This window comes from Chenopodium album, chromosome 17 (assembly GCF_948465745.1).
Source record: "Chenopodium album chromosome 17, dcCheAlbu1.1, whole genome shotgun sequence".
Taxonomy (NCBI): Eukaryota; Viridiplantae; Streptophyta; class Magnoliopsida; order Caryophyllales; family Amaranthaceae; genus Chenopodium; species Chenopodium album.
The window spans coordinates 49009414-49034290 of record NC_137850.1 but is presented as its reverse complement, the minus strand read 5'-3'; the positions used below and the strand labels follow the sequence as shown (position 1 = coordinate 49034290).

General features: G+C 35.3%; 4 protein-coding genes and 1 long non-coding RNA gene across 6 annotated transcripts in view; 3 read left to right on the top strand and 2 right to left on the bottom strand.

The window, feature by feature from the left end:
- The window catches only part of LOC145590057 (putative ubiquitin-conjugating enzyme E2 23), a 7593-nt gene extending 1737 nt beyond the window's left edge, over window positions 1-5856 (top strand). Inside the window, exons 2-9 of the mRNA XM_081646793.1 lie at window positions 1-1062; window positions 1193-1330; window positions 2444-2926; window positions 3351-3420; window positions 3511-3650; window positions 3763-4074; window positions 4912-5210; window positions 5338-5856. The exon at window positions 1-1062 is cut by the window's left edge and continues 975 nt beyond it. Coding sequence (XP_081502919.1) covers window positions 1-1062; window positions 1193-1330; window positions 2444-2926; window positions 3351-3420; window positions 3511-3650; window positions 3763-4074; window positions 4912-5163 — 2457 coding nt within the window. The 3' untranslated portion in view covers window positions 5164-5210; window positions 5338-5856. The remainder of the gene's footprint in view (window positions 1063-1192; window positions 1331-2443; window positions 2927-3350; window positions 3421-3510; window positions 3651-3762; window positions 4075-4911; window positions 5211-5337) is intronic.
- Window positions 5857-9156: 3300 nt separating this feature from the next.
- LOC145588359 (uncharacterized) lies at window positions 9157-9895 on the bottom strand. Its single transcript, XM_081644997.1, has one exon. The coding sequence runs from the start codon at window positions 9756-9758 to the stop codon at window positions 9339-9341; it is 420 nt and encodes a 139-aa protein (XP_081501123.1). The 5' UTR covers window positions 9759-9895; the 3' UTR covers window positions 9157-9338.
- Window positions 9896-12346: 2451 nt separating this feature from the next.
- On the top strand, window positions 12347-13291 carry LOC145588358 (uncharacterized). Its single transcript, XR_014101584.1, has 2 exons — window positions 12347-12585; window positions 12814-13291. It is a non-coding gene; the product is annotated as an uncharacterized LOC145588358 (long non-coding RNA).
- Window positions 13292-14011: 720 nt separating this feature from the next.
- LOC145588356 (transcription factor ABORTED MICROSPORES-like) lies at window positions 14012-17427 on the bottom strand. Its single transcript, XM_081644996.1, has 9 exons — window positions 17292-17427; window positions 16632-16734; window positions 16368-16541; window positions 16197-16275; window positions 15968-16036; window positions 15224-15850; window positions 14772-15098; window positions 14499-14675; window positions 14012-14233 (listed from the first exon to the last, which is right to left on the bottom strand). Exons 1-9 carry the CDS (start codon window positions 17425-17427, stop codon window positions 14012-14014), a joined length of 1914 nt encoding a protein of 637 aa, XP_081501122.1.
- A 1397-nt stretch (window positions 17428-18824) lies between these two features.
- On the top strand, window positions 18825-24047 carry LOC145590056 (uncharacterized). 2 transcript variants are annotated; one of them, XM_081646791.1, is made up of 7 exons: window positions 18825-19027; window positions 19172-19315; window positions 21075-21274; window positions 21410-21650; window positions 22325-22461; window positions 22558-22786; window positions 23852-24047. In XM_081646791.1, exons 2-6 carry the CDS (start codon window positions 19189-19191, stop codon window positions 22783-22785), a joined length of 933 nt encoding a protein of 310 aa, XP_081502917.1. In that variant the 5' UTR covers window positions 18825-19027; window positions 19172-19188; the 3' UTR covers window position 22786; window positions 23852-24047. The 2 variants fall into 2 exon arrangements, with proteins under 2 accessions (XP_081502917.1, XP_081502918.1); XM_081646792.1 differs by having other exon boundaries at window positions 23849-24047.
- The last annotated feature ends 830 nt before the right edge of the window (window positions 24048-24877 follow it).

Sequence of the window (24877 nt, the reverse complement as noted above, 5' to 3'; positions counted from 1 at the left end):
GAGGGTACTGTCATTAAGGTCACTGTTGGATCGGTATATGTTCATTGGATAGCTTCAGCTGGCTATGGTCCTAATTCTTCCACTTCTCCAGCAGAAGAGCAGAATCCTAAAAACCTAAAAGTGTTATCTTGTTTTACTCATGCTAGTTGGCAGTTGGGTGACTGGTGTTTTCTTCCAGCCCTTACATCTTCTTCCTCTATTCCTTTGGATAAAGATTTGTCTAAGTTGCGACTTCATGAATCTGAATCTGGTCATCCAGAGTCTGATGCAGATGAAGTCATACCAGAGGATTTGAATGTACATGTTGAATTGATGGATCGTGATGAGGCAGGCACATCAGAGAGTATTGATGGAAATACTCAAAACAACTTGTCTCCAAAATCAAGTTCTAAGGATGCAGCCCATGAAAGTTGGCAAATTCATCGAAAGAAACTTCGTAAAGTTGTGGTTAAGAGGGATAAGAAGGTACGGAAAAAGGAAGAGACTTATGAAAGAGCTCTTTTGATTGTTAATACTAAGACAAGAGTAGATGTTGCGTGGCAAGATGGAACTGTACAGCGGGGCTTAGACTCCACGTTGTTGATTCCAATTGAAAGCCCAGGTGATCATGACTTTATTGCTGAACAATATGTTGTGGAGAAAGCTGCTGATGATGGTGAAGAGACCTCTGAAATAAGACGCGTGGGGGTTGTCAAAAGTGTTGATGCTAAGGAGAAGACAGCTTGTGTGAAATGGTTAAAACAGGTTACGCGACCAGAAGAACCCCGGGAATTTGAAAATGAGGAAGTTGTCAGTGTATATGAACTCGAAGGCCATCCTGATTATGATTATTGTTATGGGGATGTAGTTGTTCGCTTGTCCCCAGCTTTCATGGCAACGGAGGCGGAATGCCCTGACCCTAGAGAGTCCGCTACACTTGCTAACACTAAAGAAGGGGATGCTTCTGATGAGGCAGCTTGTAATGAACTCTCAAATGAGTCAAATCTATCATGGGTTGGGAATATTACTAGCCTAAAAAATGGTGATATTGAAGTAACGTGGGCTGATGGAATGATTTCTACGGTACTTTACCACCACACTGAACACTGATAATATGTTTATTTTTAATGTTAGAAAGTTATTTTATGTGCAAATATTCTATCAAATTGCTTCCCCGATCCTTGATTGATATTTTCTTTTAGCTTGGTTTCAGGTTGGCCCTCAAGCAGTGTATGTTGTTGGCCGAGATGATGATGAATCTATTGGTGCTGGGAGTGAGATTAGTGATGATGCTGCTAGCTGGGAAACAGTTGAGGATGATGAAAAGGATGCTCTAGATAATTCAGAAAAGGTTTTACTTTCCTTTTCAATTGCAATGTTTAGTTCATACCCTATGTGCCAATTGTGTGTATTTGATTAATTCCCTGTGTTTCTTATTTTATGGGAGAAAATGATAATGAATGGGATACTGGTAGATTCTAGATGCGTATTATGATGCAATATCACCATGTGAATTTTCTTGCACTACAATATAGGATAGCAATTATTTATTTAGATATAATAAAAAGAAAAAAATGAATACGTAACAGCATGTCATTATGTAAGTTAATAGTCCTATGATAGTTTAAGTAGGTTCATGTACTGAAATAAGCAAATGTGAGTATTTGACTTACATGGTCTGTATTTTGGGCTTTTTTTTCAATTTCCATATCTATTCCACTGCTCTATTTATGGTTGCTCCATCCGGTATATGGTTGTTACTGCTGTTATCCTGATTTTTAGAAAGATATGAAGTAAAAAGAACTGTTACTACATATGCCAAAAGATTAGGAGTGAAAGATGGAGATGGAAAGTTGGGAGGGGAAGAGATGAGTAGGAATGTAGACCAGAGACTAGTTAGGTTAGTGGGGAAATATACTTTATACTTTTCTTTTAGAAAGGAAATCTGAAGGGAGATAATTAAAGGGCTCTGCACATAGCTAAATGTCACATGTATATTAATTGGATTAGAGTACTTGTACAGTTGCATACCCCTCCAGTGGAAAATGACAGTTGTGTATACTACTTGGGAATGTTTGGATAAGCTGTCCGCTTTTCTAAGAATATTTGTTGTCAATCGTAATTAAATTTCCCAACCTATCCTCACCTAAATTTAATGTTGGAGAGAACATGGAAATGCAATTGTTACAATGGTTGTTTTGCTTAGCTCATGTTAAACTTCCTAAAATGGCAAATTGGCAATTGCTGCAATATTAGGGGAACAGAGAAGTATATGTTTTATGAAATAATTAGCTCGTTCTTAATTATATTATCTGCTGTGAATTGGCTGTATGCCTGTATCCTTTATGTCGGTGTTGTGCTATATCACTTCGGTTGTTCTCAATTGAAGATAGTCAATGTAGTGGTTTGCAAATTTTGTTGCTTCTGTAATATAGCTAATTAATCTCAGCATATGTTGTGTTAGGAACCAACACCAGAAGGCAATCCTGATGCAGGACATGACATTGTAGTTGCTGAGCAAAGTTCAGGCAACGGACCATTGACTTTTCCTCGTGCAGCTATTGAATATGTTACCAGATTTGCAACTGGTATATTCTCTAGAGGGCGCAGCGATGGGGATTCATCTGCCCCAGACGATCCTGTGGAAACCAGCATTCAACCGGAGGAAAAAATATGTATATCTGGTGAAAGAGCATCTAGCAACATGTCTAACACTCAAGATCCTTGTGTTATTGACAGTGGTAGTGGGCAAACTAGCTCGAACATAGGTGATGAATCTGCTGAAGTTGAGTCTGCAAAATTAACAGATATGGATGAAGCCTTGGGAAATCTGACACCCAATGAACCATATGCTGAGCTATGTACTGGTGGCAATGCCTGTAGCTTTAAGCGCTTTGATACTGCCAAAGATCCATTGGATCATTTTTTCCTTGGTTCCAATATACAGGTAAACCTAGGCTTCACTTGTCCTATAAAGATATGAAAGTACTGAAGTATATATTAGAGTTCAATAGTCTTACAGATTTACTTTCAGCTCCTGAAGAACTTGTCTGGTGTGGATATAATATTGTCTTAGGTTTTAAAGAAATATATTCTCATTTTATGATGCCCTGGGTTGAGGGGGAGGGGGGTGGGGATTGGCTGTGTGGTGTGGGGGGCTAGGGTAGGGATAAAAAGTAATTAAAATGATTTAATTTTGCTAAAAATTATTTAAACCATTCATTTGTCATATTCCTGGCATTTATTGTTATCTTATAGCATATTTATGGCATACTTACCTTCCTCACATTTTAAAAACAAAAAAATTATTATGTTATATTACATCATTTTGCAACTAAAGTATCTTCATTGACATTTGACAACGATTGCAGGGCAACAGTGGAAGAAAGTGGCTCAAGATGGTGCAGCGAGATTGGAACATTCTTCAGAACAACCTCCCAGGTATTTGGTCTGCACATCTACCATCAATAAGCTCTCTCAGTTTTATGCATTAACTGATTTATTAATGGCTTACCTTGTTTCCCTTTGTAGAGGGTATTTATGTACGAGTATACGAGGATAGAATGGATCTACTGAGAGCAGTAATTGTGGGGGCTTATGGAACACCCTATCAAGATGGTCTCTTCTTCTTTGATTTTCACCTTCCTCCAGAGTATCCTGATGTTCCACCGGTGGGTATATTGCATTTCTATGGTCCACTCATGGAACTTTTCAAGTTGCTTTCTTACTGTAGTGGGGAATGCCAATACTCTGGTGTAAAAAATATCAATCTTTCTTTTGCAGTCAGCTCATTATCATTCTGGTGGCTGGCGCTTAAACCCCAATTTATACGAAGAAGGAAAGGTATGCCTTAGTCTTCTGAATACCTGGACAGGAAGAGGAAACGAAGTCTGGGATCCCCAATCCTCAAGCATTCTTCAAGTTTTGGTTTCACTTCAAGGATTAGTTTTGAACTCAAAGCCATATTTTAATGAAGCTGGATACGATAAGCAAGTCGGGACAGCTGAAGGGGAGAAAAACTCATTGTCCTACAATGAAAATACCTTTTTGCTTAATTGCAAGACAATAATGTATCTTATACGGAAGCCTCCAAAGGTAACATAATAACACCTTTATTTTTTAAAGTACTAGTATTTAACGTCTGTTATCAATCACCATTTTTAATACTTTAATATTCATGAGGATCAAACATTTTTGCTGGTAATACGTTTTTGTTTCATCTTTAGTGGTTAACATCTTGCTTATACGATATAGATGTGCGTTTGAACCATTGAGGTATATTCTGAATTAGGAATGAAGCCTTGATCACTTCACCTTATAAAGTAACATTCGTTAAAAAGTTAGCATTTATAAATTAAGTTTAGTTTGAAGTTAAAATCAGTTTAGCTCCTTTGATGTGTGTGTGTGTGTCTCTGTTTCTCAATCTATGAAGTGATTTGCAAGAGCCTATTCTGTGTAAGTTATAGGCAGAAGTGATGTGGATTCCTCAAGGCTTGAAGATTATGTAATTATAAAAAATAAATAAATAAACGAGAAAAAAAAAAAAATCAGACCTTTAGGAATTGGTTATTTTGTATTTTAAGTATTTGCTTTTCTAAGCAAGAATTCTATAGGATGATGAAAACCTAGATTAAAGTTACAAGGAGGAATGTAGAAACTGAAGCTCAATATAGCATTTGCAGAGTTTGTTGTCAATAATTCTGCTAATAGGTTAGGGTCCTATTTTCCAAAGATAGCATTGGTGCCCAACTCCAAGCTATGTTAATAGTGTTATGTTAAGCTTTCATCTGAATTTCTACGTGTATGCTATAGTCCTTTGCTGGTTTTTTTTTTTTTTTTTTTTTTTTTTTTTTTTTTTTTTTTTTTTGTGGGAACAATGCGTGCTATTTGGCTTATCTAATATTTACTGTTTACCGTCTTTTAAATATCTAGGATTTTGAAGATCTTGTGAAAGAGCATTTTGGGCAGCGTGGGTACTATATCTTGAAAGCCTGTGATGCATACATGAAAGGTTATTTGATCGGTTCTCTAGCAAAGGATGCTACGTTGACGGAAAAAAGTGAAGCTAATGCCACATCTGTTGGCTTCAAGCTGATGCTGGCTAAGATTGTGCCCAAGCTTATCTCAACTTTTAACAACATAGGAGCTGATTGTCACGAGTTCGAACACCTGCTTCAGTCTTAGTTGCATTTGCAAAGTCTATACTGCCAATTGTTCAATCCTGCTAACAGGTTAGAGTCCTATTTCTCCAAAGATAGCATTGTTGCAGTGGTGCTGCTTGTAAAATACCTTGAGCTGTGCACTATTTGATGCTATTCTAACCAAATTGTCTTACATGCTGCTTCTTTTGGGTATCAGCTCGAGATTTTGGGAGCAATTCTATGGGTCAACTTGTGTGAGTCAAGCGATAATCAGTGCTAACTCACCAAAATGTGCAGGATCGAATTTTCAAGGGCTCTGGTAACTTTTGCTTAATGACATTCCTTGATTCTTTTGTATTGGAGAGACAAGGAGATAAGTAGTCTCTTTGCTCTTTGGTTAGAATTCAGAAATACACTTCTCATTGAATGGAGAAAGCATTTTAAACCCCTTTTCTTTCATTGATTTTTTTTTTCTTTTGTTTTTTAGAGGGGAGAAGGGGTATCATACCATTTTTTACATTCATGAACTCGGGTAAGCAGTATACCAAAGAAGTGTTCTTTCTGTGTTGAATTATGATGGTTTATTGGTGTTGATATTCAGAAAGTTACGAAAAAAAAAACATTAAAATAGAAAGCCTACCCGTGCAGATTTTATGCGGGTTCATTTACAGATTTATTATTCTCAGAACTGTACTGTCAGCTCATTTTATCATAATTGAAGAAATAAACTACAATTAGTACTTTAATTTTGTGCCTTGTGTTAGTTCTTTTTACTTCAAATTTGTAGGATGATTCTTGAAACAGATTAAGCTTAATAACAGTATACAATAGTTCTGTGCTGCTTGCTAATTTCCGAGGCAACGTTGCTAGGAAGAAACCAAGGAAGATAATAATCAAACCATTTTTGCTTTAAAAGTGAGCGAGAAGCCAAACACTTGTGTCATTAAAAAGTATGAAATAGAAGACAGAAATTGAAACAATGAATTTCTTTTCTCAAGGCTAATGTGGGACTAAATTTTTGATTGGGAGATGTTCTGTAGTATATGCGACTCCCTTGTTCTACAATAATTGACATACTCTAATCCCAATTTAAAATAATTAAACAAGTGTAAAAAAAAAATTAAAAAGTTAATATTATGAAATTTTACATCAAAATCTATTTAACAAAATTTTATATGATAAAATATTTATATGAAGTACAATGAATTAATGAAAAAATTGTAAATAATAATCCCAACTTTGCTCCATTTTCTTTAATAATCCCAACTTTGGATTATTCTAGAATAATTCCAACTTTGGGGTTGTTTTCTTTCTTCAATCCCAAATCGGTCAACAGAAGTCAACGACCTCTAATATCAGGTTACATTACACATGTCAGCTTGTCATTGGTGCAAATAATAAAAAAAAATTAAAAAAAAACCAAAAAAAAAAAACAAAAACCACCCAACCTCTCATCAGAACCCCCAAGCTCATCCACCACCCCGCCCTCCGCCACCAGCATACCCACGCCCACATCCCGAAAACACCAACCTCCCCTGAAATCTCCCCCGCGTTGGCAACCTTAACCACAACATCAACTTTTCTGACTCCGTCGATCCAACATCAAACCTTCGCCGCTGGATCGAAACCCGCTTCGAGTTCTCACCCCAATTGCCTTCGCCGTCGGTCAGCCACCTGTGCTCCACTCTCGTCGCCTCTCCCCCTTTCTCCTTGAACCAACGACCTCGTGAATGCACTGCCCCTTCCCCCTTGAACCACCACCTAGCTCGTGAGCGTACTCCATGAGCATAATTCGAAGTAAATTAGGTGTCGAATTGCTGATTGTAGTTGGCGAATTGGTGATGAGGTGGAGATGGATGCTGCGGCTGACGGTTTAGGCTGATGGTGATGGTGGTTGTTTGGTGTTTAATTTGCGGGTTGTGCGGTTTTTTGGGCTGAGCTGCAGGTGTTTGTTGTTATTTGTGGTTGTAGTGTGTGTGGAATGGGGCGGCTTGTCGACGGGAGGAAGGGTGTGCGTTTTCCGGTGGGCGGTGGGCTGGGGTTTCGGTGGACGGTGTGGCTGAGTGGGTTGGCCAGGGAAGGAAGGGGGTTTTCTGATTTTTTTTTTTTTTTTTTGTTCATTTTTTTTTTTTTTTTGGCTAATTAACTCTAGACACGTGGCATTAATTAAACAAAAAAAAAAAACCAGTTCAACAAGTAACCGGTAATCGGGATTGAAGAAAGAGAACAATCCTCAAAGTTGGAATTATTCTAGAATAATCCAAAGTTGGGATTATTAAAAGAAAATGGAGCAAAGTTGGGATTATTATTTACAAATTTTCCTAAATGAATAAGAAACCAAAGTCAGAGCTGCTATACGAGTAATGAATAAAAATCAATGTCAATTATTATGGAACGAAAGGAGTAATAAATTATTATAATTTTCATAATTGAAGGCTGATTAACCCATCTTGAATGGTTAATAACAAGTCTACTTTAAAAGTTGAATTTAGGGAGAAAAAAAATAAACTACCAGATACCCCTAATGCTGAATTTGCTACAACCATTCATCAGATATCCTGGTATGATCACTAATGAAGTAATGAGGCCACCAACAGATAATGGTAAGTTGCACCAGTCATGAGTTTAGGTCCCCTCAAATATTAAGGAGAGGTCTTGCTGTAGAGAATATCACACAATTCACATCGGAATGCAGCAACTTCGATAAACCCAGTATCACAGTGAATTAACATGAAGCATCTACTGGTGCGTACATATCAGAATTAAAGGTATAACTAAGTTAAATGGATCCATCAAGGCACACTGACTTTTCACCAGCACACCAATTCAGTAGTATTCTGGTATGCCCATTTCCTCGTCATCAAAATGGCTTATAAAGAAGATGAAAAGAAGGTTTCAACAGTGAAATGAACTCTGTTGGACCAAAAAATTTTACAAGAAAGATATTAGAGCCCTTATTACATATCAATGAAAACAGTCTTAGGCTAAATTCGAAAACAACACTATATGTCAATACTTTTAATTATAAAGACCACGTGTCTATGCTTTGTATGTCGTCAGCCATTCATGGTGGTCGTTAATCCACCAAAGCCAAAGAAATCAAAAGGCAGGAAAAAATAATCTAAGGATAATTAGAAAAGCACCATTCACGAAATGAACTCAGACTCAATTGCAAAGACCAATCGAGCGTAGCTTAGATGAGTATGTCATCTGCCCTTTTGAAGCAGGGTTTATTAGGCTAAAAGACCAAAGTACCAAGTCATTCTGAAAAGATCATCACACATTCAACACTTTGTACTATTTTCTCTCCAAACCCAATGAATATAGCGCAGTAATAGCCCAGGAATAAATGACTCCCCTTCCTCCCATTCAGCCAGAATTTCGAGCACTTAGCCCTCCAAATAGTCTACAACAAGACCAAAAATCAAATTTGGACACCAATACTGACAAGTATGGAGCATAAAGAAACTCTAGAAAAAGAAACTATTTTATACATCCCCTCCCCCAACATACCAATATAATTCAACTACAATGAATTTTCCTCAACGATCTTCTTCACCAACATTTCCCCGGTGCCTCCCACCCTATCTGTAATAAGGGAGATCAAATATATGTGACCTTACCTCCACAACAGGACTAATTCCATTCCAATCCAAACAAATCCTTGATAACAACCATCTACTACTATACAATAGATAAATCATTAGTAATACTACACTTCCCCTTGATTAAACTACAATCTATTTCTCCTCAAGGATCTTCTTCGCCATGAAATTAATGCCCTGGATTCATGTTACACGGCAATGCCTCCCACCCTAATTGTAATAACGGAGATCAAATGTACGCAACCTTGCCTCCACAACAAGACTAATTCCAATCCAATCAAACGCTTGATTTGATCACAATGACCAACTACTACTACACAATAAAAATTAAAGACAATTCCATGTTCCACAATGTAATTCATCAATGCACAAATCAATAGAAATACTACACTAAGGTTGAAGCAATGACAAACCCAAAAAAAAACAAAAAAAAAAATTAATTCATTTTTTTATTGATCAAATTAACTTGGAGGGCATGTAGCAGAAGTAACAAATAAGCAACCGCAATCCACAGCAATCCAAAAGCAAAAGAAGAGATCATGATCAAATTCCTCCCAAAAACTAAAATCTGTGTAATCAGCATAATAAAAAAAAAAAGGTAAGAGATATAAGATCATACACTTCTAATAAGATTCCGACGAGCCAAAAACCTAGCAATAGGAGGAGTAAGAGCAATTGTAATCGGAACCCTAATTGGAAACAAAGCTTTGTTACAGAGCAGCGCAAGAGCAAAAGCGCCGCCACTAGAGGCCGCGAGCTCAGCCGTACGATTCCTCGTCTTCTCCGGCGGAGGAGACGGTGATGCAGACGGAATGTCGGCGATCAATTCGGGGTCGTTTTCCGGGATTTGCGGTTGTTCGTTGGTGTTGACGCCGCCCATGCCGACTTTATGGAGGAGAGCTTCAACGTCAACGTTGTTTTTAATGGCGACGTAAAGGCCTGAAATGGAGGCAGCTGAGACGGAGAAGTGGACTCCTAAGCCGACTTTGCCGTACTTCTTCAGGATTTGGCGGAATCTACCAGTGGACGCCATTGTTGAAGCTTGAAGGAGGAGAGAGAATGGGAAGGGTTTTTCTAGGTTTTTTGATTTGGGGGAAGAGTTGAAGAAGATTCTACGGTGAGGTTATTTGTTGCGCAAGATTGACTGAAAATGGGGTGGGTTGAGACTTGAGAAAGGGGATTTGGGCATGTGTTTGGTGTGTCTACAAGGATTCGGACATTAATTTTATAATTACATGAATTAACTCTTGAAACAATGTTAACATTTTGCTTTTTTAATTACTTATTTTTTAGGCAATTTTTTTTTTTTAGAAGAAAAGATTAGTGTTTTATTAATTCATAATTAAAATATTTGAGAGTACACATGGGGTAATCTGTTTAGGATAATGATTAACCCAAACCTGTTCTACTCCAAAAGGCAATAATCTAGCGAGGTGCTGAGCAACATAATTGTCTTCCCTCTTTAAAGCAAGAACACACAACTAGTACATCATCAAGAATATTATCTAGATCCATTAGGAAGGTTGTTGCTTTGTCGAGGCGATCCATCACTACTTGGGAATCGGATTCGATGATTACTTGTTTGAGGCCAAATCGGTTGCCAAGTTTGATCCTAAAACGCACAGTCATACACTCGGCAATATCATGGGTTAGATGTCCATGAATCCTCAGCAATATCAAGCAAATTTAGCATCAATGTGCACGGATTATAAAGAGGGTATGCTCGGGATATTATTAACCAATATAACACGAACTATGATAAAAGGTGTAATGTGTGTCATGAATGACATTAGCGGCTCTAACAGTTTTTTTGGCTCAAAAAAGTCTAGATTTGTCCAAAACTAAAGGTTAAATCCATGCTTCAAACCAAAACTAAAAAAACTCTTAACAGTTTTCCAAAAATGAAGTGAGTGTACAAAGTGTCTTCTATGGTCATATAAGTTGGTGAATAATATGACCTATATATGGTGAATAATGATACAACATAAACTAAATATGGTGAATAAAGGTGCAACGAGCAACATAAATGACATTGATGATCCCTTCTCTTGTTGAATCTAGAGTCGCTAATCATTAAATTAAGTTTAGTTTATTCATGTTGTTCTATAAGAAAAACTTTTTTTTTTCCATCTTGTTTATTGAATGACTAATTCCCCCTCCCTTATTTGATGATTTGATCACATAGAAGGTTTTTTTTTTTTTTTTTTTTTTTTTTTGAGGGGTAGGTAGTGGTAGTATTTATATACTTTATAAGTTTATATATATCTTGTTTAACACTGGTGCATGTTTGAGCAGGTCTAATTAATATGTCTAAGGCAGAAGGCATGATTATTGTTGTTTTAAATAAAACAAGCTACGAGACACACGCTACGCGTGTACAATATAGGAAACTTATTATTTTACTCATAATATTGTTATTGTAGATATTTTCGTAAACCAATACTTGCATAAACTTTAAATTGAAGAGAAAAAAAAAATTGTCAATAACACATCTATTCTACTCAAAAGATTGAAGACTATAGAGTAAACATCTACGATAATATCTAAAAATTGTCAATAACACATCTATTCCACTTAAAAAAAAATTGTCAATAACATATATGGATTTTTTTTTCTTTTTTTGAGGGAGTACGTATATAGATTAGATAGATGTATATTTTTTCCTTTTATTCTTTTTTAATAAATGTTAAGGTTTTTTTTTTCTTTGTAACAGATATGGATGTGGTATATGTAGGCTAGCTATATTAGATTTTTTTTAGGGAACTACTCCGATATTGGTATTAGTTTTCCTTATTTTAATAATTATATGTTACGATATCTTTTAACGAAGTTTGACGTGATTTTTTTCAATAAAAAAAAGGTAAAATGTGGTCGTGGGTAGTTATTATTTTTCTTATTTTTGTTTGTTTTTTAGTGATAATAATTTTGGTTTTGGGGTAGGTTTTTTTTTTTTTTTTTTGAATAGATTATTTTTTATGAGTAGTTATGAACTTTTTTTTTATTTTATTGGAAAAAAATAATAATTAGTGAATAAGTAATTTTGTAAATTGAGAAGGGCATTTTGGAAAAAGACAAATTTATTACCCAAAAGACTCTTTCTCTTTATATAGTAGTATAGATACTACCTTCAATACTAAGAATTCATTGGAGAACAAAAATAAAAAAACTTGCAATGTGACATAACTACTTAATAATCTTTCAATAAACAACCAACTTAAATTCTTTTAAAAATTGAACTAACTTCAAGGGTTGTGACTGAGAATTGTTGGAAATCTTCAATGAACAATGATCTAGCTTGTTTGATAGGCTGTAATAAAATAAATATTTTAATAAAAATAAAAGCCATTATAACAAATTCATGTACAGAAGATTATTTTGTAAATAAAGTTCATAATTTGACAAAAAAAACAGTCTTTCATTGTTAATGCTTATATACAAATTTTTTATTCATAAACTAATAGAAAAACATATACAAAGGACTAAAAAATACAGAGTTTATGCTTACATCATTACTTTTTATAACAAATTAACAACCTATCAAAGAGACAGTTAATTGTCTTGCCATATTATATTATAGATATCATATTTTTCCTTCCAACTACCCATTCATTATTCTTCATTTAAAGCATCCGATCCATCAATAAAAACACAAATAAAACAAGATATGGGTATAACTAAAAAACCCAAATCTTTCAACTACTTTTTGAATCTAATGAAATTCCTATTATTCATTTCTTGTTTGTTCTTCACTATTTCCAAATCTGAAGTTATCACAGTAGGTGGTGAGAACCGTTGGACTGATGGTTTTGGCTATGCTTCATGGGCCAAAAATCTCAATTTTACTGTTGGTGATGTTCTTGGTATGATTTAAATTTCCTTTTTTCATCTTATATTTTGATCATTTTAATCATTAGTTTTCTAATATAATTCTTGCTTTTGCTAATCCAATTCATCTGTAATCAATAAAGTCAACCGCTAAAGATGGTTTTTTTGCTGGCTGAATTCTTATTAAACTGAAGTGTTTTTCGGACATCCAAAAATAGTAATATTAATGGACGACTAATCAGACTATTGATTGTGTTGTGCAGTGTTTAGTTACACAAAGGGATCACATAATGTACTAGATGTAACAAGGGCAGCATATCAATACTGTGATAATAGCAGTGGAGTGAATGCCAAATATGAGACCGGTGATGATCATATCGAGCTCAATGAGGCCAAGTCGTATTGGTTTATATGTACGGTGGACTCGCATTGTCGACTTGGGATGAGATTTGGGATAAATGTATCAGCACCTGTCGCAACTTTTGTTAACCAAACAGGGGACTCTTCTTCTAGGAATCACATTAATGCAGGGTTTTACCTTCTTGTTGTTGGAATTATGTCCATGTTAGTCTTCATTGTATGATAAAATTTTGATTTAATTTGTATGATTTTTTTTTGTATTTTTGTACTAGAAAAAGGGTGAAGAACAACCATATGTAGATTGAATTTGGTGGGTTTTTTCTTGAAGAAAATCTTGTAATGATGTTTGACTTTTTGCTTAAATTTTAAGAGATTGACTTAGTTTTTATTTTTATTTTTTTGGCTACTGCTGAACTGTTCTTTCAACTTGATTTACTTTATTCAGCTGCTATTTGACCATGAAAATTACTCCCAATGACTTGGTCTTCTGTTTGTTTTCACTTAGGAGACTAATTTACTATTTATGACTTTTTTTAATGGGATTATTGTAAGTGAATTTTCAATAACTCGTATAGATTATACGAAGTATAAGGCAATGATCGATTTCTCCTACAATCTTAATTTGTCTATGTAATACTGGCCTTGGTAAGTTTAGCACCCAATTAACATAAATATGACGGCACAACATTTTAATCTGATCAGAATATGTCTTCAACTACTTGTTATGAAAGTAGCAGGAATTTCTATATGATGGGGTTTAGCTTTAAGCCTTTTGATGTATGAAGCTATTTTCAGCCATTCTGGTGTCATATACTCATCCCCTAGTCGATTTTGCTACGAAAAACCGGCGAAAAAAACATACACCATAGCTTATGTAGACTTCCTGATTACACCAAATAACAAAGGGGATAAACAAATAAAGGCAGGGCAAGTGCTGCTAATGTTAAGCCCTAGATGTTGTTTTACATCTTTATTCACGAGTTAAAAAACAGAAGAGACGCTACAATTAGTAGTTCATATTTGGAGTATTACATAAAAAGAAGGAAAGAAGAGAATATTAAGCTTGATTAATTTTGCCTCTGAAAAAGCACCCTTTGTATATTAGTTACTGAGGTGGTGAAAGTGGTTGTGGAAAGGTCCTATATGGTGGTTGTGAATGTGGTGCTGTAGCCCGTAAATCTGATTCTGATGTCGATGATCGATACCACTTCCATTCTCTGATGATGCCTTAGCCATCTCAGACCAAAATCCAGCTTGGTTACGCGTTGCCTCCAGCAAGGAATCCCTCAGGTACTCTGCTTGTACACTTTCACTGTCCCTCTTCTATCATGAATTTGCCATAAGATATGCAGGGAACAAAAAAGGGTATTAGAAACTTTAATTAGTGCCTGACTAGTTAAGTAATTTGACAAGGGTCATAACGTCCGAAATACCCTTAATGAGGAAAATAAAGGCAGGCTTAAGTCAAGTAAAGTCACTATTAACATTTCGCCCCCTATTAGTTGCCTAACTGTTAGACAATTAGCCGAACTCTTAAAAAGAAAAATATGTATGAATAACACAAATGCGAAGATGTAAATGTAATTACCTTAACAATGAATACATAAGAGACAAGACTGATGCAACTGGTCATATTCACGTTGATTATCTCCAACCCAAGACAGTGTAAAGCCTCCATTAGTCTCACAAACCCGCCTCTCTTTTGCTCACCAAACACCTTCACAAAGAAATCATTCCCTTCAAGCTGAGCAACTTCCACTTGAACCTGCAATTTTCAAGAGAATTATATTCAAGGTATATATATTCAAGGTATATACACTAATTCCAAGATATCAGCGCGACAGTTTTATGTTATGACTACCTCCATTTGTTGCGCTTTGTCAGTAGCACTTTCAAAATCATGGCTGCTTTTATTGAGGCTTTCAGATGCTCCTCCCATGTGAAACCCGTTTCTAGGCTTTTCGTGATCAAAATCTGGCCTGAACCTTGGCCCTTGTGCATTTTGAACTTCTGGTGAGAAATTCATTGGATGAAGTTGGTGATGATGTTGTGCATGATCAATGTTCATGTCGTTGTTGTGATCTTCATCATCTGAATTCCTCGCAAGCTCGTTTTGAAGGTCTTTTTCTTCCTTCTGCAGCTCTTGTACATACTTGATTGCATCCCCAAGTATCGAAGCTCTATCCAACTACAAGGATCAAGTTAAAAGGCAAGAAAACAGATCATCCACTTACAACATTACTCTCCTAATAACATCTCCAACATTATATTATATGTAAACATAGTACAATTGATCATAACATAGACTTTTACCTTGGAAATATTAGGGACTAGTGAGCGAAGATGGTAAAGCCTCTCATTAAGCTTCTTTCTTCTCTTCCTCTCAGCCATGAGGTTCTTAGATTGAGGGCCTTTTGTGGGCTTTCGTCGATGATACTTTGGATCATCATCATCAAGTGGATCACTATCTGATACAGAGTTAGCACGGCCTATCTCATGCTTAGGTAGACTTCCCTTCTCATCTAAATGCTGATGATCATTTGCTGAATGGTCCAAAACATGCATATTATGCATACTGTTAGCATTGTTCATAAGGTCTTCAAATCCATTTTCTGACAAGGACTTGAAGGAGTTTAATTGGTGATGATTCTCAGCTTGAAATGAGTCATTTGCTTCGTCGAGAAAGTCATTCCTAGACATCTTGTTAGTCTCAGAAACATAGTTAAATTGCTGCAAGAAATTCATTGAAGACTGTGATTCATTGTTCATGCTGATAGCATTTTGATCAGATAACATTGGATTCGATTGGAGCTCGTTGATCATGTTGATGTTCGTCGTGAAGCTGGGACCCGCATTGCTTGAACTGCTTATTGCTGCTTGGTCCATCAAGGTGGTGCATTGAGTCATAACATAGTCTATGACATTCTGATCTTCATTGATCTATAAATCCCATAAAAATTGATTTAGAGACCTTATACTAAATGCTAAAAATGAAACAAAACATAATATTGTTGTTCAATGAAGTAAAAAAAGAAGGGGATACTTAGTTACTAGTACTTGTTTAGCAGCAAATAGTTCAGCCAGTCCACCAGGAATTGGGATTAGAAGTTTTGTACCAATCGATACCTGTTTAAATCAAGTAAAGCACAGTACAATTTTAGTCTTGGTGGTGCTTCTGCATCGACGAATGCAATAGGCATATGTGGAGAGGGGCACCAGATTTGGTATTCCTAGGTGCATAAAGGCTCATATAACTGGATTTATAGCAAAATAAAGCATGACTTACTTCGTTTACGTTTATATCAGAGACATTTGAGAAGTTTAGCCATTTGGGCTGATTTGATATAAGGATCTCCATATTAATCCTGTATTACAGTTTACATAGCTATTAGATGATGAAATAGTACAACCACAGAAACACACAAGAATAGTTTGCATTTGAAAGCAAAAGAGGTACCCGTCTAAAGGATGAGAAGAGGGTAATTGAGCAAGTAATTCGCAACTTCTTGTTCTCATGTGCTGAAATGTCATATGTCTGCAAGGAAACAGAAGCTCTTCACCAACAGTATTGCCATTATTTTCCATGCTGCCCTCGCTTCCAGCGCAACAGCAGTCCATAAACTCTAGGAACCTGAAAAAAATATAAGATACACTGATCAAAGTTGTAACAACCATATACAAGAAGTATTTAATTATGTTTTCGAAAAAAATAAGTAAGTACCTTTGATCTTCACTTAATTTCCAGAGGACACAATAGTCCCAAGTCTTCGAGTTCACAAGTTGCCTAAAACTATCCATAGGGCTTGACACAATGCTCATTTTCTCTTCATCATATTAAACAGATTATTAGCTTTCAAAACAGTTGCAATGAATTATATTTGTTGTTGTTAATGAATTCTAATCTGCATAAAAAGAGAAAACTATATATATGCTGTTGCTACTTGCTACAGACACAACATGTGACTTAAGCCGATAATTCAATCAGAAACTGCCTGAAAATTTTAAGGTTTTGTTAACCATTTTTTTGACCTGTAACACAATATACCAATGCTCTTAGAGTATCTGATCAGATTAGTAGCTAACACAATTTTATTGAAATTCTGAATACAAATTAGTCTAAGTAATTAAGGATCTTTTGATTGCTTGTTTCCTGCATAATATGTTTATGTCATTAATACCAAACTATTACTAGGAATAATAGTTTTTATGATTAAATACATGTAGAAGAAAAATTTAATTTCCTAGCTTAGCAATTAGCATGATGACTTCATAATATAACTAGCTAGCTCACCTTATAATGTATCATGCCTTTAACTCACAAAATGAAAATGAGGCAAATTTGTAAGTTAAAAATTTAGAGAGAATAGTTTTAGAAATATACCTGGCAAAAAAGAGTATTTCCCTCTTTTTCTCCTCGGATAACTACGTTCTTCGACGACAAAACCAAGTATGACATATAGAAGCAGAGCAAACCAAGAACAAAGTAGAAAGCAAATTATATGGAAGCAAAAATCCATGCAATAAGCTTACTACTCTTGAGTTGATAGCAATGTTTGTGAGAGTTTTCGACATACGACTCGAGTAATCTCACCTCAGATCAGATCATCCAGCATCACCCATCTCTAGGAAATTAATTATATGATGGAAAGATAAAATAAGAAATGAAGAAATTTCATCATTTTAATTACAAGAGAATATATATAGGTAGAAATTAGCAATGAAAGTTGTTTCTGTTAACTTGGTAGGTGAAGTGTAGTGCAGGCGTGAAACTAGGAAGCAACATATATTTATAAGTTGAAAGGAGGTTGGAGGGAATTGTAGGACTTAAATTTGTTGTAAATAAATTGGGATGAAATTTTATTATTTGTGATTTAATTATAATATAAAGAAGGATTTATAAATAATGCTGTAATGATGGGAGTACAATTTGCATGAGCTAAGATGGCGTAACTACCTAAGTTTATCATTCATTTTTTGTTAATTTTTTTCCAAAATAACTCAACTACTTAATTGCATAAAATGAAGCAAAGGGAGATGCATATAAAAGGTTTGTTATACTCTTTTTGAATTTAAGTACATTTTCGAGACAGTTTCACTTTAAGTTATGTTGACATTTTTATAAATTAAGTTACCATTCTTAAGCAAAAATTAGTGTGTCGTACATGGTTATACTAGCGGCGGTTAAGGGGTGCTTAATGACCTAAGTAACTAAATCCATGATCGATTAAGTTAATGAAGTGTTAAATTTAGTAGTACATTTGATCATCTACACTAAGCTTTTAAATCTTAATGACCACTTGGACTCGTGTATTTGAAGAAGGTAATGGTAATTGATATATACCATAGTATATACGTAAACCTATAAACATGACATGCCCTTATATGCTAACATAGTCTCTTCTCAGATTTTAATAACATTATAAAACAAAAGGAGTACAATTTATCAAAATATTCTTATTTTTTTGCTTAAAGTCTTATGTTTATGGTTACTTGTTTTCTATATCTATATGCACGCAATGCATGCTTTAAATTTCAATAAATATATACAACAACCATTTAAAGATGGTCATTGGTGAGTTGTCTAGGCGATGGATATGTGGCCGCACTGTCGCAGTCACCTGCAAACTAAAGTGGCTAAAAGGCTTGTTGTTGAGTTTGGGTGTGAAACATCTTAAAGCAGTTAAATAATTTTGAGACATTGATTTGGTTTTACCCATAGCAAAAAATCTCGTGTTTTATAGTTCTAGACTTACAATTAGATAGAATTGTATAGGATTAGTATTGGTTGAAACCGGAACATTAATAATCTCTTTGTCAAACACAAACACGAATAATCTCTTTGTCAAACACAAACACGAGTACAAAAAACACAACCGGACTTCAAACGGGACCAGTTAAAGAATAATCCGAAAGAAATTCATCTTACTCGACCACGCTTCCGTTAGCCACTATTCGGCCTCGACTCGGCAGTAATCAAAATTCTAGGGCTCGTTTTCTTCCCCTTTTTCTCTGTTTGCTCAGCTCCAATTTCTAGAACGATTGATTAGGGTTCCTTTGATTCTCTTGATTTGCTGATCACAAAAAACTTAGCTCTTCAGCAATTCAATAATAAATCTGGTAAAATTCGTTTTCCTTATGTCTTATTAATATGCAAATTCTCACTTCAATTTTATTTTTCTGTGATCAATTATTGAATTTGGTTGCTTATTACTACTATTCAAGTGGATAAACCCTAAATTATTTGGGATTTTTGCATTTTAGGTTGCAAAAAATAAAAAATGATGGATCGGGAAAGAGGTGTTCATCCAGATTGCAGAAATGCGTCTAACCCTTACCATGAATGCGTTGAGTATTGCTTCATAAAGATTGCCGAATCCAAAGCTCGTTTCGCCGAAACCAACAAAGGTATTGTTTCTTTTATTTGCTTATTAATTTGAGTTTGTCATCTAATTTATGGTCTAGGTTATTACTGGTAATGAATTGATGGAATGATAATTGTATATAGAAGCATCTTATTGCCGAATTGATATGAATTTATTGCCAATTTTTTAATATAAGCATCATATATTATGTTGTTTTGTTATCGTAAGAAGGTGGAGAGTGGAGTGAACATAGATCACATAGATGCTTATGGTGGTGCATCACCTTGAACTTATGAGAGCATTTATGTTGTTTGAAATTAGATGTATGTGATTCGTAGCTTCGCAGTGTCATTTAACTATGTGTTACCGAACCAAACAAGCATTGGATTACTTGAAGAATCTTGGTTTTAATTATAGCTTTTATCTTGTAAATGATACACCTTTGAAAAGAGAATACCAGGGTGAACAATTGAAGAAATTTGACAAAGTTGCTTGTGGGGATGCAATGCCTTGAGAAAATGTTTCCTTTCTTCTTGTGAGATATCTTAATTTAATATTCAACTATTGTGATTTTTTCCTTGATATAGAGGAGGATAGGTACAGATGAGAGATTTTTAAAAGGTAAAATAAAGCTACTATCTTGTGAAAAAGCACATTGAATTAATCTTGGAAACGAACATTAAAGCTGAATAACTAAAGCGTTAGAATGGGGGGGATCCTCATTTAGAGGGTTTAGGGTGAGAAACATATACCAAATGAAAAGAGTTTTCTTGGAGTTAGGCTATTGTCTTCCTTAATTCACGTTTCACTCAAGTTAAGCATTTTTTAGATGTGTTTGATTATCAATGGTTGTCACAAAATCACGAGAGAATTTTCTTGGAGTTTCTTCTTGAATAGTGTATTGCAATCTAATGGCAGATTGCACAGGTACTCTAGAAGCTTTGGAAACTATTTCCTGTATTTTACTGTGTGGACTTAATGATTTCCCAGCTTTACGTAAATATAAGATTATAAACTGGAGTAGGAAGTTGCTTTAGTGTGCTGCCTTCTCTGCTGCTCTTGATTGATGCATAAGCTGGTGGGCACTTGGAAAATTTCTGTTCTGGTCTACCCATGCGGACATATCAAGGGTGCAAAATCCACAATCTATAGCTCTCTATAAGCACTTCAATGAGCATACCACTAAAACATTGAAACTTTAGCACTCCCTAGAGCTCTTCTCGGTTAATTATCAGATTTCTGGGCAGGAACTTTTACAAGAATCCCAAACACTTGGAACTACTTATAAACAAAACTGCAAATAACAGTTAAGGGCGATGGTTATCCAGTAACTTTATCAATTGCGTCATTTTGTGAGCCAATATGTTACTAACTGCTAGTGATCAACCACACAGATGCCAGTTTATGCCTTATGTTCAATCATATTAATATGGTGCCTGAAATTTAGATATAGTGGCTGAAAGTTATTAAAATATTTGTATCCTCAATCCAAGGTAAACAGACTTTTGAATTGGTTTCTTTTTACATCTGAACTTACTGGGTATTTTGCCACGTACTGAATAATGACATAGTTATATTGCTTTTCATGCGCCTCTTTTATGTTGCACGGCTTGAACCCTAAATTAATTACCTACCTGTATGGTCTACCTCTTGTGGCAACCATAGTATTAGTTATAGGTACTTTGGAAATCATAATATTTTTGTGGCAATCAACCCTTTTGAAGAAAGTGGGTGGTGATTGCATCTTTTCATTCTGCAATGATAGCTGATGTTTCTGGCTGTATGCCACTGTGTGTTCTTAGAGGCTACAGGAGCTAGTGGGAGCCAAGCCAAACTTGATGCAGCTGCTCCTGATGAAATTGAATTATCATACAATGAAGTGGAAACACATAAAGATGCTGATAATGCTGATGACAATCCTGAAGAAGCTACTATGGAAAAAGTTGACTTGTCTAAACTTACAGGGAGACAGAAGAAGTTATTTGAATTAAGGCTTAAGATGGTGAGTATTTTGGAACCTTAAAAGCCTAAAATTTCTTCATATGATCATATGTGTATGATTATCAAATTCATGAATACTACATTCTATGTGGCCTGTTGCTCTTTTCATTTCCTGCAACTTTATTTTTTCTTGCAGAATGAAGCCAGAAAAGCCAATCAAACAGCTATGGTGGCAGAGAAGAAAAGAATGGAAGCTCCTACTGAGTCTAGGGGAGTGTCCAAAGAGAAATGGCTTGAAGAAAGGAAGAAAAAAGTTGGCAGACTTCTGGAAGCTAATGGTTTGGATATGACAAAGGCATACATGTTGGATACGCAAGATGCAGCAGAGTTGAAATATAAGAAATGGGAGAAAGATCCAGCTCCAACTGGTTGGGATGGTAAGTCCTGTACCAATCACGGAGTATTAAATTCCTTAAAATGTGATGGCTTTTGGAGCATTTTACTTTTCGATAAAGGAAGAGTGTTTATTGTGTGATCTTTGTTTGTTTCACCTTGTCGTTTCTTATCTCTACGGCTGTTGTACATTTCCTGCTTAATTTCAATTATTAAGCTGAAGTACTTGGATTCCTAGAGATTTTTAAAGGATGAAAATTCATTATCTAGTGATAGATAGATAGATACAATACTTCGTAAATAACTGCCTTCATGGGTTTTTTTAAACAAAATTGGTGCTTGAGCATGCTTTTCAGTGTGGTATGCTTCTTCTGCATGTTGCTTATGTCAACTTGTGCAATTGAGGGTTAATATATCCCTTAAAAGAGTGAAGTTCGGTTAACATTGGGGTTAATATATTCCTTAAAAGAGTGAAGTTCGGTTAACATTTAGACCATAACTTGCTCCATTCAAATTTCTTAGTTTACTTGTTCAAATATATGTGAAGACCATCAAACTTTGCTTTATTAATATATTATTGTAATTTTTAACTTAAGATTTTGAGGATAGTCCAGATGCACTGACTTCTTGATAGAGTGCTTGGATAATAAAATGTTGGTGATAGGAACCTATTTGACATTTACATGTAAGTGCTCTTACACATGACTTGGTGATGCAGTTTTTAATCAAAAGTCATTGTACAATGCATACAAGAAGCGCACCAAAAATATAGCAGTTGACCTTGAAGAATACAACAAGTTGAAAGAACAGGACCCTGAGTTTTATCGAGAGGCATCCAGCCTTCAATATGGGAAGGTATTTATAGCAGTGTTGCAATTATGGTGTTCATCAATGTTTAAAGAAAGTTTTGGTTCTTTATTATAATGTATTCTTTTCACATTGATTATACAGGATCCAAAGACATCTGAAGCTAAAATTGATAGAATGGTCAAGGAGCTTAAGGATAGAGATGAGAAACGTCAATCATTTAGCAGGAGGAGGAAGTTCCGTGAAGAGAAGGATATTGACTCTATCAATGACCGTAATGAGCATTTCAACAAGAAAATCGAACGGGCATTTGGGAAATATACACTGGAGATCAAGAACAATCTGGAAAGGGGAACTGCATTGCCCGACTGAGGTTAAGTACCAATTAATGCTTGAACAATATTCTTTTCTGCGCTGTTTATTCATCTCAACTTTATGTTTGATTTGCTCTGTGCATTTTTGAACTATCATCCTTTCTTCCTATTGTATTTTTCATCATGTGAATGTTAAATTATCTTCCTTCCCCTGAGATTTGTCCGGATGAATGCAAGATTATCCATGAGCCCACACTCCACAGGCTCACACATCTCTAACATCATTATAAGAAGGGGTAAAGAGAGAGGGCGAGAGAATTTAAAGAAAGCCAGTTCTAAATTATTATCTGAAATCAACTGTCGATACTGTACACTGTTACTGCTGAAATGTCATGACACAGATTTTGTCCAAAATAATACCGTTCTCTTGGAGTACAAATTTTATTTAACGATCTTCAAAAGTATTGCAAACATATGGCTGGGGAGAATAGAGGATAAGGTAGGGGGAATCGAGATTGGTTGGGCAGTAAGGATTAAGGTTTCAGAGTAGTGATTTCATACAACTATTCTCCATGTTTTCTGCTGCGATGTAATGTGAATAACTTTCTGCCTTTTTGCTCTGAACTGAATTATAAACATGACATTATTTTGGAAGGAAAGTAATAGCAAATAATCTTTCTAACTCTTAAAAGACCTTAGTAAATCAGAGCATATTGTATGATCTAAAACTAGCTTTTTCTACGAAAAACTTGTCCAACGGGCATCAGTTGGCCTCACATCTTTTTTTTTCCTAATGCCATGCACTCATGCAAATAGCTTGTGGTTCATTTAAATATTGAACAGCCTTTGAATTTGGGAACAAAATTGTGAAGTTGACTTGATTATCTAGGTATCGCTCTTCTCGAGTATAGTAATATACTGTATTATTGTGATTGAGTTTTGTGATATCATTGTATGATATACTTTCTTGATTGTTTTATGAAGGATGTAAAGACCCAATTTTCCAATACTTCCTTATTAGACACTTTAGCTTATGTTGTCAATTTTTCAAAAACTTGTGGCCATGGGAAAAAAAATCTCTTTTGTCTGATGCTTCTGGTGGACATACTATGGCTTGTCAGCAGGTTTTTACTTCCAGTAGCCGGTATATTGGACAAGTTTATTGTGGACAAGGTGACGGCCTTCTCTGTGGAAGAGCCTCATCAAGAAGAATCTTCATGATGGACCAGCTCGTTCTGTAATTTTGGATTTTTTTGTTGTACAAATAGTGTTTGTATGCAAGAATGGGAATGCCTATCTGAGTATTATTCAGTTCTGTTATATCCTAATCGAGTGCCCCGTTTTCCCTGCTACATGCACCCTCAAGGTTGTCATCACTACAATTCTGAGGTACATAATTTAACATTTAACAGGAACCTCAATGCACAATGATCTAATGTATTAACTTGAGTTGGCTAAGACTGCTTATTTGGCTATGCGTATGCCATATGCCTTCTGTAACAATAGCATGGACATTCTACAATACACAAGAAATGAGCCCTGCTAATTTTACTTAGCTGGTCATAATTGCCATCGCATGTTTCATTAAGATCCTTTTTATGTTCCATGTTCTTTTACAAGATTAGATTATGAATATGGCTTTATGGTGTTTATTGTAGACTACAGGTATTAATTATATTTGTTTTTGGATGATTTTTTTTTTTTTTTAATGGTGAAGAGGACCCTAATCAGACTTCAACCCTCATGATTTTTTTGATCCAGTATTTGCTGGCTAGACACTTGAGAGTAGAGTTTAAGGGATGTTCTTGTTGAGTGACCAATAGATGTCTTGTAGACTACTCTGTATAATGTTAGTTTCTTGGATGATTTGAGTGACCATTAGATGTCCTGTGGCCATTAATACTAATCCTAAGGGGTATCCGAGTGTTGTGTCATGACATTTGTATCACACTTGGCCCATGCTTGGAACAATGGTAATTATTAAAGGGGTGTTGCATTATTATTATTATTATTATTATTATTATTATTATTATTATTATTAGGTCTTAAATTTTGAGGTGATTGATGAGTTGTGGTGATGCTTGAGGGATAAGGATACCCTATGAAATTTCCTTAAAAATCCTATCATGATTAGTTAGCAGTCTAACTAT

Coding starts and splice junctions, on each gene's coding strand:
- LOC145588359 (XM_081644997.1), bottom strand. CDS start 9,758: ATGGCGTCCACTGGTAGATTCCGCCAAATCCTGAAGAAGTACGGCAAA.
- LOC145588356 (XM_081644996.1), bottom strand. CDS start 17,427: ATGGATTTTTGCTTCCATATAATTTGCTTTCTACTTTGTTCTTGGTTT. Junction 16,735..17,291: donor GAAATACTCTTTTTTGCCAG/GTATATTTCTAA, acceptor AATATGATGAAG/AGAAAATGAGCATTGTGTCA. Junction 16,542..16,631: donor AAATTAAGTGAAGATCAAAG/GTACTTACTTAT, acceptor TATTTTTTTCAG/GTTCCTAGAGTTTATGGACT.
- LOC145590056 (XM_081646791.1), top strand. CDS start 19,189: ATGATGGATCGGGAAAGAGGTGTTCATCCAGATTGCAGAAATGCGTCT. Junction 19,316..21,074: donor TTTCGCCGAAACCAACAAAG/GTATTGTTTCTT, acceptor GTGTGTTCTTAG/AGGCTACAGGAGCTAGTGGG. Junction 22,462..22,557: donor CCAGCCTTCAATATGGGAAG/GTATTTATAGCA, acceptor TTGATTATACAG/GATCCAAAGACATCTGAAGC.